This window comes from Rhincodon typus, chromosome 6 (genome assembly GCF_021869965.1).
Source record: "Rhincodon typus isolate 14 chromosome 6, sRhiTyp1.1, whole genome shotgun sequence".
Classification (NCBI taxonomy): domain Eukaryota; kingdom Metazoa; phylum Chordata; class Chondrichthyes; order Orectolobiformes; family Rhincodontidae; genus Rhincodon; species Rhincodon typus.
In genome coordinates, this window is record NC_063337.1 from 19509468 (window position 1) to 19527038 (window position 17571).

Here is a 17571-nt window from a genome sequence, read left to right on the forward strand (position 1 = left end):
GAGAACGCCCTCAACCGTGTCTCCCACATCTCCCGCACCTCATCCCTCACACCCCGTCCACGCAATAAGAACCAAAAAAGAATCCCCCTCGTCCTCACGTACCACCCCACCAACCTCCGGATCCAACGCATCATCCTCCGACACTTCCGCCATCTGCAATCCGACCCCACCACCAAAGACATCTTTCCCTCCCCACCTTTATCTGCTTTCCGGAGGGACAACTCTCTCCGTGACTCCCTTGTCCGCTCCACACTCCCCTCCAGCTCCACCACACCCGGCACTTTTCCCTGCAACCGCAGGAAGTGCTACACCTGCCCCCATACCTCCTCCCTCACCCCCATCCCAGGCCCCAAGAAGACTTTCCACATCAAGCAGATGTTCACCTGCACATCTGCCAATGTGGTATACTGCATCCGCTGTACCCGGTGTGGCTTCCTCTACATCGGGGAAACCAAGCGGAGACTCGGGGACCGCTTTGCAGAACACTTACGCTCGGTTCGCAACAAACAACTGCACCTCCCGGTCGCGAACCATTTCAACTCCCCCTCCCATTCCTCAGACGACATGTCCATCCTGGGCCTCCTGCAGTGCCACAACGATGCCACCCGAAGGTTGCAGGAACAGCAACTCATATTCCGCTTGGGAACCCTGCAGCCCAATGGTATCAATGTGGATTTCACAAGTTTCAAAATCTCCCCTCCCCCTACCGCATCCCAAAACCAGTCCAGCTCGTCCCTGCCTCCCTAACCTGTTCTTCCTCCCACCTATCCCCTCCTCCCACCTCAAGCCGCACCTCCATCTCCTACCGACCAACCTCATCCCGCCCCCTTGACCTGTCCGTCCTCCCTGGACTGACCTATCCCCTTCCTAACTCCCTACCTACACTCACCTTTCCTGGCCCCATCCCCGCCTCTTCGACCTGTTTGTTTCCTCTCCACCTATCCTCTCCTCTATCCCTCTTCTATCCGCCTCCCACTCTCTCCCTATTTATTTCAAAACCCCCTTCCCCTCCCCCTTTTCTGATGAAGGGTCTAGGCCCGAAACGTCAGCCTCTCTGCTCCTATGATGCTGCTTGGCCTGCTGTGTTCATCCAGCCCTGCACCTTGTTGTCTCGGATTCTCCAGCATCTGCAGTTCCTACTATCTCTGATTTCTTCAGAACTGACTGTAGGTCAGAAAAAGTTGGTATATGTGCTGGTGATGGGGTGTTGGGACGGGCGAGGAGTAAACAATAGATGGGGATGGAGTTCAAAGGAAGAGGAAAATAATTGGGCAGAGAAAGGAATGGGTAAAAGTCAGCCTGGGAGAATGAATAGCTGATAATGCGGGGACCATTAATGGGTGACAATGGGTTATTTGCGGTAGCAGCCCATGTGATGACAAAGCCTGGCATATAGGGGTTGGGAGAAGGTGCTCAGGCCCTAAAATTATTGAACTTGATGAGTCATGAACACTGCAGGGTCTCCAAGCAGAAAGTGAGATGCTGTCCGTCCAGCCTGCGCTGAGCTTCACTGGAGCACTGCAGCAAGCCTGAGACAGAGATCATGACCAACAGTGGTGTATTGAAGTGGCAACCAACAGGAAGCTCAGGGTCATTTTTGCAGACAAAATGTAGGTGTCCTGCAAAGCAGTCACCCAGTCGGCGTTTTGTTTCCGCAATGGAGAGCAGACCACATTGTGAGCAGCGAATACAGTAGACTAGATTGAGTGCAGTGCAGGTAAATCGCTGCTTCACCTGGAAGATGTGTCTTGGACCTTGGATGGTGAGGAAGGAGGAAGTAAGTGGGCAGGTATTACATCTTCTGCGATTGCATGGGGATGGGCCATGGAGGTGTGGAGAGGTGTGGTGAGTGGAGGAGTGGAACATTGTGTCAGAGAGGGAACAGTCTCTATGGAAAGGCTAACAAAGGGAGCGGAGAGGAATATATGTCTGATGGTGACATCCGACTGAAGGTGGCGGAAATGACAGCTAATGATACACTCACTACAGTCTTTTGGATATTGCAGTATCTAACTACCATGCTATGGAACAAGAGGAAGGGAGATGATTAATTTAAACACTGAAATTGAAAGCCTCGTTTGAAATTTACTGCTGTTGTACTGGTTTCCCATGGTTTGGGATAACTGGCAGTTAAACAGGGACAGCACTGTTGGCTCACCATTACTGCCTCTATCAGCGTTGCCCAGTGCTCAGAAGGAACAGAAATTCTCACCAGATGCCTGTTGAGGAAGCCTCTCCTTACGTCAGCCCTCCTAATCACAGTTCACCGCCTACCAAATAGCTGAGAATATCCCCAGTGCTCCTCAGCTGTGGTCTGGTGCTGCTAGTGAACCATCCTATCCATTGGCCAGGCTGTTCAATTGGCCATTTGCCTGGTGGCAAATGGGGACACATTATTTTAATGACAGTCAGACCTGTGTGATCCAAACCTGTCCGATTCGCTGGCTGTTTTTGGCCTCATACACACCATCTCCCTGTAAGTGTTGAAGCGTTTTACTTCCAAAAAGGTATCAAGTATACAGCAATTGAATTAACTGCATTCCAACAGGCTACATAGGTAATAAGTCGACAAGTGAAAGCATATAATCTGCTCCAAGTTTTGCAGAAAACCTGAAGAACTCTGTACGTCAGTCCCAAATGTCGCTATTACATGAGAGACACATTGACAAAATTAAAGTATTAATAAAGTATTAAACAATTATGATTTTTCCATTTTACATACTTGCTCCATCTCCTTGTTTTTGCTGGCCACCTGCCTCATCATCATCTCTTTGTTAGAATCCAGCTTCAAGCAGAGCTCTTGAGTGGATGTGAGGTCAGTGAGGGCTGTGCTCTTTTCATTTTGGACTTGCCGAAGTTCATCTTCCAGCTTCATTATCAACTTATTAAGTGAGCAAACTTGGGCTTTATATGCATTCCTAGCAGCCTCTTGCTACAGGGAAAATCCATTTTTGCACGTTAAAAAAGTGGGAAAATTAAAATGCAGAAGAAATCTGAGGAAAGTATAATTCCTTGGGAAAATTACATGAAAAATACAGTCAAAATTAGAAAATAATTGAATTATATTCCTGTACTTTGGTTTTGGAAATAAACTTGCAAATGCCTTGTTAATGAACTGTCAACTATAATTGATGCTAATTTCAGATTCATTTGAAACATCCAAAATAGTTTTTTTAAGTCATTTTCACCTTCTTGAGATTTCTATCTCCATATAATAAAGCATCTGTTAACAACAGAAAGTTTGCTGCACATATAGTATTGTGTATTACAGTAAATAATGGATTATAAATTCGCCACACTTTTTACCTCCTCAATTTCTTTTTCAAGTGAGTTAACTTTTTCGCACATCCTGCGGTTCTCAGCTTTCACAGTAACAAGCTCCATCTGAACTGAATTGAACTCTCCTTCTATTTGGCGAGCTTTCAATTCCCAGGTCTCTGTCTGCGCATTAGTTCTACGACATTGCTCCATCAGATTAAAATTTTCATTTTCCTAATAAATGTATACGATATCATCAATCCACAAAATCTCTCAAACTATCTTTTATAGCTATATTCCCAAAGAAAACTTTTTATGACAATATTTAGCCATTCCATCTGCCTTGGGGCAGTGTATTTTAAATCTAATGTAAGCAATTATTACATGGCTGCATCTGGAAATAAGAAAGCAGCTTATAGTGTGGGCCTCCTTCCTACACCTGCCTGCCACTACAATGCTAACTGGGATTGTGACATTCCCATACCCCGTTTCTAACAACAAGCTCTGGACTTGGCAAGTCTTGTCCACTCAGTGTACAATCCCCTAAGAAGGCACAATTTTAGTTCTGTAAATATATAATGCCATACAAATATATAGGTCTACAAGACTATCAAAATATGCATCAACACAAACCACATCATCTGCAAGACTGCGTGTTAATGTTTGCACAACTCCATAAGTCAACAGAACATCTGATCAAGCTTTTTCTTGTCATTTTGTTTATTCATTCACTGCATGTGGGCAGTACTGGCCAGGTCAGCATTTATTAAACCTCCTTAATTACCCAGTTAAGTTCTGTGTCTGGATCACATGTAGGCCATATCAGGTGAGGACAGCAGTTTCCTTCCCTAAAGAACAGTAGTGAACCAGATGGGTGTTTCCGACAATCGGCAATGGCTTCATGGTCACCACTAGACTCTTAATTCCAGATATTTATCAAATTCAAATTTTACCAACTGCAATGGCAGGATTTGAACCCTGTCCCCAGAACATTACTAGATCTCTAGATTAACAGTCTAGTAATAATAGCTTTTGGCCATCACCTCCCCTTGTTTCTGAAATTTCTCCTTTCCAAATGCATTTTATCAAGAAAATGGAATTTTGGAATAATGATGAAATATGGGAGAAAAGTACTGACGGACCTTTTGAATGTGTTTGGTACTTCCCTCAGAATTTCTTTCACTAGATTGATCAATCCTTTGAAAAGTTTCACTGCATTTGTATAGCACCTTTCAAGACCTCAGGATAGTCCAAAGTATTTAGCAGCCAAAGTAGTGCTTAGTCACTGTAATAACGAAAATTGCAGTTTTTTCACGTTTATTGAAGTATTTAGGTTATTAATGAGAAAGTCAAGCACTATTCTAAAATTACAGGCCACACAGTGGCTCAGTGGTTAGCAATGCTAGCCCAAAGCACCAGGGTGCCAGGATTGATTCCTGCCTTGCACGACTGTCTGTGTGGAGTTTACACATTTTCATGTCTGTGTGGGTATCCTCCAGGTGCTCCGGTTTCCTCCCACAGTGCAAAGATGCGCAGTGTACATATAGCTGCAGTAAAGAAGTCCCCTATTCACCATGGTGGATCAGATACTGTGGGAAGCCTTCTACTAGCTTTAGCTAAAGTAGCGCTGGGATGTCAATTGCATTACAGAATCACAAAACGCCCATCTGCCTGTTGCAAGTACATGGCCGAATTGTAAAATCTGCACAATTTAAATGGTGGTGGGGAAAGGACATCAGGAATAGAGCGTCTTACCCACTCTTGTTCCCATTGGATGGGCAAGGTTGAAATTGGATACTAAGAATAGTATTCATACTTATAGTCCAAAAGATCAATTCATCTAAAGCAGTCAAGATTCAAAACTATGCTTGCTAAAAACCTGTGAGAATTATATTTTGTTACTGACCTTGCCGCTAAGCAAATTCTCCACCTTGGATATCTCAGTGATGTAATCTTGGACTTTGATCTTTAAGTCTTTATTCTCCTGAATGGATTCTTCCAGTTTACGGTTCACTGACTATAACAAATAAGATATGCATAGACTGAAACATACCAAAACTGTAAATTGTCAAATTTACATTTATACCATCAGTAAAAAAAAATCTGTTAAGCTTTGCATAAGATTTTGTGATTTATGCACATTGATTTCTGAATCCATTTACCTTTATATAGTCTCCCCTCACCATAAAGGAGCTTTCCTGAATTGTTGTGCTTGCATCAAAGTGGATGATCTCACATTTCCCTACAATGAACTCTATTTTCAAAGCTTTGCCCACTCAATATACTAGGTGCATTGGGACTCTAACCTGGGCCCCTAGCCTGGACTTCACGGCAGCATGCCCTCCAACAGTCTTCCAAAAGGCAATGTCAAAACCAGCTGCTTCCGACTAGACAGTTATAAAGAAAGCGGTGAGCTCTTGATAATGCTGACCCAACAAAGGGAGCTGCGTGGGTCATGCCCACAATCAATTTTTCAGATCAATGAAGAGCAAAATGGGGTGGGATATATAATAAGTGGTCAATCTCTACTGTCACTTAAAATGAAAATTACCTCCAAGGAATCGAGATCAAATTTACTGTTCAAATTCTGAATGATTGGAGGGCAAGGCTAAGATTGATGGGTGAAGAAAGCAATGGAAGTAACAGGCTAGAGGGCGGTAGGAAGGGGAGCAGGAATTGCAACAAAGGACAGGGATGGAGACAAAAGACAAAACGATGGAATGAGAGAGAAGCAAATGCAAGGAATGTGTCTCAATTTTTGTAGCAATGTGGAGCAGTGAAAAGTATATTGTGCAAGGGGAACCAAACACCCCTTTCGAATGGTAGAGAAAAATGTCAAAGAAAATTGAGAAGCAAAGGGATGTTAAATGTTGGTGTGATGGTGATTCATAGGTGATAAGGATCAGGTTAATTCTGTGGGAAGGACCACTCTAACCAACAGCCTCCATAGGAATATGCATTGTGAGGTTAGTCAACAATAGACTAGTGCATTTTGGAATGAATATATACATCATGGTGTGGCAAAGTATGATCTCAAAGATCAGGGTTGGGTTTGATTTTGGCCGGGGTGGCCAGGGCAGATTTAACATGCCAAGCAGAGTTTAAAAAAAAGGTTTGGAGCAACCAACATAAATGTAGTACTGTATGCCCCAGGTTGGACAGGCAGTCAGAATATACTAAGGTGGCCAGTAAAAATAACAAATTATTAAAAATTAATAAAAATAATTATGATCTATAATTAAATAATTCTAACACTTAAACATATGCATTGTTTAAATATTGCTGCCAAATCATCGAGCTGCCATCAGACTCAAACAACTAGTGAACAGTACAGTACTGTAGTAATGTTTTAGCACCACCTAATGTTAATAAAACCAAAATACCTATGACAGCACCTGTATCTATTAGACCTAGAGATCTGGTGGTGGCAAAGTGGTTTATCAAGAGCTAAGCAGATGCCTAAATCTCCAATTTGACAGATGCACAGGGGCTGCCCAGTCACAAGTCACAGCCCAATATATCAAAGAAAATTTAAAAAATTGCCATACAAATAACCTGGTAACAGTTTGAAATTAAGTCAGTTTATTTGCAATGTTGGTGTCACATTTGACTCTAAGATAAGCTTCCATGATAAATATTGGCCATTTCTGCTGTCTGACTTTGACCTGTCTCAACTCATCTGTTGATGACATCCTCATTCTGGTCCTGATTGCCTCTAGGCTTCACTATTTAAAAGCTTTCAGCCTGATCTCCCATTTTGTACCCAAAATAAATTTGAATTTAACCAAAATTCTACTTTCATTACAGGAGGAAATGAGTTTAATAGGCCAAAAGACCCAGGGCAGGTAGTGGGTGCTGGATATTCACCCATCATGAGAGGAACCTGGCCCCGGTAGGCAAAGACCAAGACCACTCCAATGGAGCTACAGAACCTTCCATGTCCCTAAAACTATTCTGAAGAAGGGTCACTGGAGCCAAAACGTTAACTCTGATTTTGCTCCATAGTTACTGCCAGTCCTGCTGAGTTTTTCCAGCAATTTATGATTTTAAGAAACATTGTTGGTATGCGACTCTCTCATCATTTCCCCAGTGAATTTATTGATACCATACCACAAATTTTGTTCTTTGCTTGTGATGTGCTCTCATTTTAGTCTCCTGCAGCCACCAGTGGCACAACCATGATGGATACGGTCAACAGAGCTGCCCCACAAGACATGTCCACTCTGAGTGTCACCCGAGGGTCAGAGCACTGATACCTCAAAGCAAGCATCTACAAGCAAGACTCAGATACTGACACCTCAGAGGATATTTTCTCTGGATTAGAGTCGGCAGCCCTTACAGGTGAGCACTACACTGCCATGTCTTTGCCAAGATAAAACAAGCCCAGGTCACTAACAGTCCAAGGCAGTAGAGGACCTACAAGGCATTGGCAATAGGAACTTTATGTTTTGGCACAAGTAGTCCCAGAAACAGCTGGTAGGTTCATCAGGAGCACTGGGCAACCTAACACTTGGTTGCTGGAATGTGTTTGGGACCCTGCTGCCTCAAGCATCTGACAGCCTCCAAAAACATTTTGGAACCTGCCATGGACAGCCAGGTTCAGGAGTCTCAGTCTGCTGGACACATACATCACTCTAGCTACTGATGCTCAGCATCACAGAAGACAACACGGTGCTCCCTCCTCTCAAGGAGACAGGGAGGCACCAATAGGCATCCAGTTGGAGCAGGAACCACATACAGGCACCGAGAAGTTTTCTGTTTGGAGTTACACTCTAGAAATAGCGGCGCATTCCTCCTCTACCCTGCCTTCAGGCTTCAGCCCTATAGGAGTTCAAGCTGAGGAGGGTGCACCAACCTCTGGGCAGGACACATTCGCATGTCTGGGCCTTCTGGATGAAAACAGCCTCACTTTGCACCATTAGCTGTGCGTGTGAGAGTCTCTGTCCAACTGCAATTACAACGTTGAAGGTGCAGAGCCCGCCCATCCTTAGTGCTACACAATGGTCAATAGTCCAAGGTGTGAAGTGAGCAGCTCCTGCACTATGAGAAGGAAATGGGTAAATGGCAGGTGACTGCCACAGCAGCAATTTAGTTTTTTCTCTCTAGGTATACAAACATAGCTACTGCATCACAGGCATTAGTGGAATTCATTCACTATCTTGCATGATACAGTCAGGAGTGCCTGGAGCAAAGATTTGGACTGCATGCCATAGGTTAGTAGCCAAGATTCATAAAGCATGTATACCTCATGTGTATGTTTCAGCTTCAGTGTATAGGTGTCTGTGTAATGGTGTTATCCTTTGAAGGGCCTCGCATTGCTTGAAATTGAATCCCTCTCCCTTACACTCCTTCCCTGACCTCACCTACTCTGGGTGTGACTACAGTCAGTTCTGCTCTGATGCATGTTCCAGCAACGTGAATTGGCTATCATGTGACTGACAAATAGGGGAATGTTAAACGGACGAAACTAGAGGAGACACACAAACTTATAAACAACTCCCTCACCGGAATAAAATTCACCACAGAGGAGGAGAAGAACAAACAGCTCCCATTCCTGGACGTCATGGTACAGCACAAGACAAATGGGGAACTCCAAACGAAAGTACACAGAAAAGCCACACACACGGATCAGCTACTGAACTTCAACAATAACCATCCCAACACACACAAATGAAGCTGCGTGCGAACACTATTTAAACGGGCAACAACACACTGTAGCAACACAGAACTACGCCAAGAGGAAGAAGAATACCTCTTCCAGGTTTTTAAGGATAACGGATATCCAAAAAACTGGGTCAGAAGATGCCTGCATGAACAACATCAGGAAGATACCACACGCCCCGACACACTCATCACATTACCCTACGTCAGGAACACATCAGAACTAATCACAAGACTCCTACGATCGCTGGGCATGACAGTGGCACACAAGCCGACATCAACCCTACGACAACTGCTCACCCAAACTAATGACCCACTCCCTGCCATGGACAGGACCAACGTCATCTATAAGATCCCCTGCAGAGACTGTGGGAAACACTACATCGGACAAACAGGAAGGAAACTAACAACAAGGGTACACGAACACCAACTGGCTACAAAAAGACACAACCAGTACTCACTCATCTCAATCCTCATGGATAAGGAGAACCACCACTTCGACTGGGACAACACCAAAATCCTGGGACAAGCTAAGCAGAGACAGGCACAGGAATTCCTTGAAGTCTGGCACTCCATGAAGAAAGCCATTAATAAATACATAGAACTCGACCCCATATACACTCCACAACGAAGGAAAACCGGAAGTGACGCAATCCAGCTCAATGGACTCCAGAGTTTAAAAACCAGGCAGGAAAACACACTGACGCTTCATTGGAGGCTGCACTGAGGATGCTACTCAGCATGGTAACAAAACGTCTGCAGAACAACAAGCCAGCTCAGCGAGCCAACCAATCTAACACCCACAACCCGAACTACAAATCTACTCCAAAACCTTAAAGGGGGATGTTATTTCTAAAACGCAAATTTGTGTTGGCTATAATGCAATTCCATTGGTGCTCCTCATCCTGGATAATGTGCCAAGCCACCTTCCCGCCATTGGAGAGCTTTCTGAAAACATCAAAGTGCTATTTCTACCCCAAAACACAACCTCTCTCCTTCAAATCATGGAGCAGGATGCAATAGCAGCTTTTAAAGATGTACATTTAAGAGGCTGATTGTAGCCACTGAGGGGGATAAGGACTGTGTTTTTCAATTTTGGAAGAGCTGTAACATCAAGAATGCAATTAACATCATCGCAGAGGCATAGAAACATAGATGATAGGAGCAGGAGGAGGTCATTTGGCTCTTTGAGCCTGCTCCACCATTCTTCATGATCATTGCTGATCGTCCAACTCAATAGACTAATCCTGCTTTCTCCCCATAACCTTTCATCCCATTCGCCCCAAGTGCTGTATCTAGTCGCCTCTTGAATACATTCAATGTTTTGGCATCAACTACTTCCTGGGGTAATGAATCACACAGGCTCACCACTCTTTGGATGAAGCAATGTCTCCTCATCTCCATCCTAAATCATTTACCTCGAATTCTCATACTGTGACCCCTGGTTCTGGACACACCCACCATCAGGAACATCCTCCCTGCATCTACCTTGTCCAGTCCTGTTACATCTGTCCGAACTCCAGAGTAAACAATCTCAACCCAGTCAATCTCTTCTCATATGTCAGACCTGCCATCCCCAGAATCAGCCTGGTAAACCGTCGCTACACTCCCTCAAGAGGAAGAGTATCTTTCTTCAGAAGGTGGTGTTAGTAAGGACTGCTTGCATGCATTTTGGCAGAAGCTTCTCCCAGAATTTTTTCAAAAGTTTAAAGGCTTTGATCTGTCTGAGGAGCTCTGAAGAATCGAAGAACATTGTATTGATCTTGCAAAGCAAGTTGGATTTGAAGAAGTAGAGAGTGAGGATGTTGAACAGCTACTGGAGTACCACTGTACGTGACAACAACTTGTCGCTGAGGGGGAAGTGGAAGCTGGAGATAAAGAAGATGAAGTCCACAATGCAGTACCACAAGAGCTTTCCACTTCTGTTTTGTCTTCTATCCTGAGGGAAAGTGAGGAGCAGTTACAGCTGTTAGATGACAACGATTACAATGTAGAATGCAGCAGGGTAGCAGTATATGGAATAAGATCTTATTTGGCACCCTATGAACAGCTTCTTCATGAAAGAAGAAAAAGGGCAAAGCAGCAAAAACTGGATGTCTTTTTTAAGCCAACCCTCAAGAAACAGTCAGAAGACAATGAACCACAACCATCCATTTCTGGATTAATTATTTTTTGCCCTGACCCTGCAAACACAATTGCACTTGAAGGCGATGATGACGATGACGACAACTCTCAGCCCCTGCATTAACAACAAAGCAACCTCAAAACCTCCTCCCCCATTAAGTCATCTTCACATTTTTTCAAGGTAAGGTGTTAAATTTACTTTTATTTCATTATTAGATATGAATTAAACACTTATTCAAACTGTGCTATCCTTTGAGTTAGGCTTTTGAGTGATTTTTGAGCGATTTTGACTGATATTTTTTGGTGGTCTGCCCCTAACCCCACTTTTCCCATATGCCCTGCTACTTTCTACAGTGCGATTTTCTATGATGTGATGGTGCGCAGGAACGCAACTATTGCATTATAGCACAACCAACTGTACATCCAATTTCGTTTCCATTGTCCATGTTAGTTACAGTTGGTCGCTCAACCACACTACAATGGTCATGATGTGCTGGCATTGGAGGGGATCCAGACAAGGTTTACAAGAATGATGCCAGGAATGAAGGGCTAGTCATATGAGGGGTGGTTGAGCATTCTGGATCTTTACTTGGAGTTCAGAAGGATAAGCAAGGATCTCATTGACACTCAGAATAGTGAGAGACCCAGATAGAATTGATGTAGAGAATATGTTTCAACCAGTAGGAGAGACTAGGACCCAAGGGTGAAGCCTCAAAGTGAAGGGATGACCCTTTCGGACTGAGATGTGGAGGAATTTCTTCAGCCAGAGGGTGGCAAGTCTGCAGAATACATTGCTGCAGAAGGCTGTGGAATCCAAATCATTGAGTGTATTTAAGACAGAGACAGATAGGTTCTTCATTAGTAAGGGGATCAAGGTTATGGGGATAAGGCAGGGCAATGGGGTTGAGACACATGTCAGCCATGATCAAATGGTGGAGCAGACTCAATGAGCGGAATGGCCTAATTTCTGCTCCTACATCTATGGTCTTAATTCTTCACTGTTCCCCCATGGAAGGCAGGGTACTGCTTAAATTCAATCCTCCTTAAAATCACTTCGCTTGTTCTTTCCTAGGCTCATTAGCTATTGAAGTGCTCATTCATGCCTTTGGTACCTTTAGATGTCGCCATTCCAATGTCCTTCTACCTTGTCTTCCAAATTCTATCTTCCATAAACCTGAGCTCATCCAAAGCACTGCTACTGTGCCCTTACTTTCACAAAGCTTCACTCTCATATCTACGAGCTTATGGACTTTCACTGGCTCTCAATCAAGCAATGCTTTGATTTGAAACTTCTCATTCCTGTTTTCAAACCTCTTCATGGTCTTTTATGTCCATATCTTTATAATCTCCACCAGTCACACCAATTTACACAAGTAACAATGAACAACATTTGCAGTGGTTCAACAAAAATGGTTACTTTTCTTACCTGATGTTCGTATTTTAATTTTGACAACTGGTCATGCAGATGGTTATTTTCACGAACTGCCGTTTCTCTTAATTGGGTCATTTCTACTAATTCAGAACTGATGGAATCATACTGATGCTGAATACTGGAAATGTCATTTTCTTTATTGTTGATTGTCTCATTCAATTGACTATAGGCTCAAAACACACAAAGGTTAGTTCAGTGCCAAATTAGCTAAAAGTAAGCTAGCAAGTCGATTCACCTCAAATGAGATAACTTTGTTCTACTTGTGACGATATCAACAATGTTTAACTAAATTAGTGCTCTTGAAGTAGTGCAATGAGAGGACCAGTTATCCTATGGTATATCTATGAGGCAAAAAATGTCACTCCCTGATCAGAGGTAATTCTGAAATTCCACTGGTGACCGTCATAACTTCTGCATGAGATCTACAAAACCACTGAGAGCCTCTGACAGTGCGTTATAGCATTTAAATGTTAGCTTGAATTCGGCAATGGAGTCCTGGAATAGAAGTTGAAGCTACAACTTTCTGGCTCAGTGCCAAGGATGCTACCAACTGAACCAGAGCTGATAGCTAGAGGATGATTATGCACAACAGAATTATCATATGAAGAAACCATTTCAGGAAATGGATGCACTCTTACCAGCATATAAAGTTTAAACACCCTAACGATTAACTTGTGAAACATGAAAACATCCTTACACCATAAAAGTGCAGAGATAGTAGGAACTGCTGATGCTGGAGAATCTGAGATAACAAGGTGTAGAGAGCTGGATGAACACAGCAGGCCAAGCAGCATCAGAGGAGCAGGAAAGCTGACGTTTCGGGTCTAGACCCTTCTTCAGAAATGGGGGAGGGGAAGGGGATTCTGAAATAAATAGGGAGAGAGGGGGAGGCAGATAGAAGATGGATAAAGGAGAAGATAGGTGGACAGGAGACAGACAGGTCGAAGAGGCAGGAATGGAGCCAGTAAAGGTGAGTGTAAGTGGGGAGTTACAGAGGGGATAGGTCAGTCCAGGGAGGACGGACAGGTCAAGGAGGTGAGATGAGGCTGGTAGGTAGGAGGTGGGGTGGGGTTTGAGGTGGGAGGAGTGGATAGGTGGGAGGAAGGACAGGTTAGGGAGGCGGGGACGAGCTGGACTGGTTTTCGGATGCGGTCGGGGGAGAGGAGATTTTGAAGCTTGTGAAGTCCACATTGATACCATTGGGCTGCAGGGTTCCCAAGCGAAATATAAGGTGCTGTTCCTGCAACCTTTGGGTGGCATCATTGTGGCACTGCAGGAGGCCTAGGATGGACATGTCGTCAAAGGAGTGGGAGGGGGAGTTGAAATGGCTCGCGACTGGGAGATGTAGTCGTTTGTTGCGAACCAAGCGTAGGTGTTCCACAAAGCGGTCCCCAAGCCTCCGCTTGGTTTCCCCGATGTAGAGGAGGCCACATTGGGAACAGCAGATACAGTATACCACATTAGCAGATATGCAGGTGAACATCTGTTTGATGTGGAAGGTCTTCTTGGGGCCTGGGATGGGGGTGAGGGGGGAGGTGTAGGGGCAGGTTTAGCACTTCCTGCGGTTGCAGGGAAAAGTGCCGAGGGTGGTAGGGCTGGAGGGGAGTGTGGAGTGGACAACGGAGTAACGGAGACAGTGGTCCCTCCGGAGAGCAGATAAGGGTGGGGAGGGAAAAATGTCTTTGGTAGCAGGGTCAGATTGCAGATGGCGGAAGTGTTGGAGGATGATGCATTGGATCTGGAGGTTGGTGGGGTGGTACGTGAAGACAAGGGAGATTCTGTTTTGGCTGTTATTGCGGGGAGCGGGTGTGAGGGATGAGTTGCGGGAAATGCGAGAGACATGGTCGTGGGCGTTTTCGACCACTGTGGAGGGGAAGTTGCGGTCCTTGAAAAACGAGGACATCTGGGATGTCCGGGAGTGGAATGCCTCATCTCAGGAGCAGATGCGGCGGAGGCAAAGGAACTGGGAATAGGGGATGGCATTCTTGCAGGAAGGTGGGTGAGAGGAGGTGTATTCTAGGTAGCTGTGGGAGTCGGTAGTCTTGAAATGGATATCGGTTTCCAGGTGGTTGCCAGAGATGGAAACAGAGAGGTCCAGGAAGGAGATAGAGGTATCAGAAATGGTCCAGGTGAACTTAAGGTTGGGGTGGAAGATGTTAGTGAAGTGGATGAACTGTTCGAGCTCCTCGTAGGAGCACGAGGCAGCGCCGATACAGTCTTCGATGTAACGGAGGAAGAGGTGGGGGATCGGGCCAGCGTAGCTTCAGAAGAGGGATTGTTCCACATATCCTACAAGGAGGCAGGCATAGCTTGGGCCCATGCGGGTTCCCATGGCCACCCCCTTTGTCTGTAGGAAGTGGGAGGAATTGAAGGAGAAGTTGTTAAGGGTGAGGATGAGTTCAGCTAAGCGGATGAGGGTTTCAGTGGAGGGGGACTGGTCGGGCTTGTGGGACAGGAAGAAGCGGAGGGCCTTTAGGCCATCTGCATCGGGAATGCAAGTGTATCGGGACTGGACGTCCATGGTTAAGATGAGGTGTTGGGGACCAGGGAATCGGAAGTTTTGGAGCAGGTGGAGGGCGTGGATGGTGTCACGGACATAGGTGGGGAATTCCTGGGCCAAGGGGGAGAAAATGGAGTCCAGATAGTTGGAGATAAGGTCGGTGGGGCAGGAGCAGGTGGAGACAATGGGTCGACAAGGGCAGTCAGGTTTGTGGATTTTGGGAAGGAGATAGAAACGGGCGGTGCGGAGTTGGGGAACAATGAGGTCGGAGGCTGTGGGTGGGAGGTCACCTGAAGTGATGAGGTTGTGGATGGCTTGGGAGATGATGTTTTGGTGATCGGGGGTGGGGTCATGATCAAGGGGGCGGTAGGAGGAGGTGTCCGAGAGCTGGTGTCTGGCCTCGGCGATGTAGAGGTCAGTGGGCCATACTACAACTGCGCCTCCTTTGTCCGCTGGTTCTATGGTGAGGTTGGGATTGGAGAGAAGGGAGCAGAGGGCTGCACGTTCTGTGGGGGAGAAGTTGGAGTGGGTGAGTGGGGTGGAGAGGTTGAGGCGATTGATGTCTCGACGGCATAAAAGTGCACATTGTTATAAAATGCTTCCACCTACATAAGCAGGCTCAGTTGTTTGGTACAAAAGAAATTGCATATTGCTGAAAAAACCATAATACATTTTATTGAGGCTTTTCACTTGCACTTGTCATGGTGAATCACAAGAATACCAATTCAAGGGGAATACCAACATTGACCACGTACATTAAGACAAACTATTTCCACTGGTTGGAGATTCTAGAAATAGGGGTCATAGTCTGAGAATTAAGGCCAGACCATTCAGCAGATGTTATAAAGCACATCTCTCTTCCACAAACAGCAGTTGATGCTGGATCAGTTATGAATTCTAAATCTGAGATAGCTATATTTTTGTTAAGCAAACGTGTTAAGGGATATGGGCCAAAGGGACGTAGATGTTCTTTTTAGACCAATGATCAGCCATGATCTCATTTAAATAGCAGAATAGGCTTGAGGGCTGAATGGCCAACTCCTATTCCTATGCATGAGAGGAGAGTGCTGATTGGTAAGTAGTGTTGATTGGTAAATACACCAATTATTGATGATTCATTTGTTGGATAATCCTGAATTTGGAAAAAATTATGTTGAAAATCAATTTAGGACTGCACTGGAAATTACATATCTTGACACACAGGGTTCCATTCTTTGTAAACAGAAAGAATGTATACATACAGCAGGTAATGCTGTGACAAATCAGAGTTCACCATCTTTGTTTAAAATTTAAACTTAGCCTGGCAGCTGTCAATCAGCATTAATGAGGGCATTCTCCATAGTAATGCCTCTACTACAGTCCATTTGTCGACTAATCAGCACTCTCCTCTCATGTAGTATAAATACTGAATTTCTCCTTAAATTGGTGTTCTTGCAAATTACCCTAATGAGTGTAAGATGAAAAGTATCAACACAGTGTGTCTTAAATTTCTGTGCTCACAATCTGTAATTTACACTTTTCACAAGGCAAGAGGAAAGCTACTATGGTACAGAATAAGAGCTTCTCATACTTTAAACTAAACAATTATCACCTTTCAAGATTTGGAAAGTATTTAATGGCAAAAACAACAAATAATTTAAACAGTACTCGCGATCCAATGTCAGTAATGGGGCCGATTGTGGAGAAACCATTTACATTGCCTAAAGTGGCTGAGGATTTTGACGTTAAGGAGTCTGCCGTGTACTGTAGTAGAACCATACAGAACCCAACTAGTTACTCACTCCTCCTTACGGAAGGGTGTTTACCTTAGTTGGCCTGTCAGTATGGAATTTTTAAAAACCCATTCATGGATGTAGGCATTGCTGGCTAGACCAGCATTTATTGCTCAAAGAAAGTGGTGGAGTACTTGATCAGGTGGATGAATAGGGTTGGAAACCTCAATGCCTTCCCAACTACAACTCCCAAATTCAAGCTTAGAAGCGCAGCATGTGAAGGGTGGAGGGCAGCCTTTCTGTCCAGAGGTCAACTGTATTAAATTAGCCAATTAAGGGCAACTTAGCTGGTACTGAACTATATGGGGAGACCAAGCCAACCACTGGATTTCCCAGTAGCCTGCTGAGAAACTGGATTCTACATTCACAGCAACTCTGTGCTTAATCAAGGAACCTGGCTTGGGACAGGACAGGCATGCAAGAACCCACTCTTCTGTTTTTACTGTTTAAGTTGTTCTAATTATAGATACAACACTAGGAATATACCAGACAATATGGAAAATTGCCCAGATACTTACGTATGCAAAATGAAGGCAAATCCAGTCCGGTTACTTATCTTATCAGTGTTGCTCAAATTATTAGCAAATTGATGCAATTAATCATCAATGAGCTGTCCAGTAGCACTTACATACGCATAGCCCGCTGACTAATGTTCAGTTCAGGTTCCATCAGAACCACTCAGATATATACAGCAAATTGGCTTTGTTCCAAGCATGCACACAAAGCTTGAACTCCACAGGTGAAGCAAAAGTGACTGCCCTCACCATCAAGGATAACACAGTGTGGAGCTGGAGGAACACAGCAGGCCAGGCAGCATCAGAGGA

At 44.6% G+C, this 17571-nt stretch overlaps 1 protein-coding gene across 1 annotated transcript in view; it reads right to left on the minus strand.

Annotated features, from left to right (window-relative positions):
• The window catches only part of tsga10 (testis specific, 10), a 93711-nt gene that overhangs the window by 15407 nt on the left and 60733 nt on the right, over positions 1–17571 (minus strand). Inside the window, exons 10-13 of the mRNA XM_048598055.1 lie at positions 12470–12638; positions 5165–5275; positions 3307–3492; positions 2723–2932 (exon numbers count right to left, since the gene is read on the minus strand). Of these exons, the coding sequence (XP_048454012.1) occupies positions 2723–2932; positions 3307–3492; positions 5165–5275; positions 12470–12638 (676 nt within the window). The remainder of the gene's footprint in view (positions 1–2722; positions 2933–3306; positions 3493–5164; positions 5276–12469; positions 12639–17571) is intronic.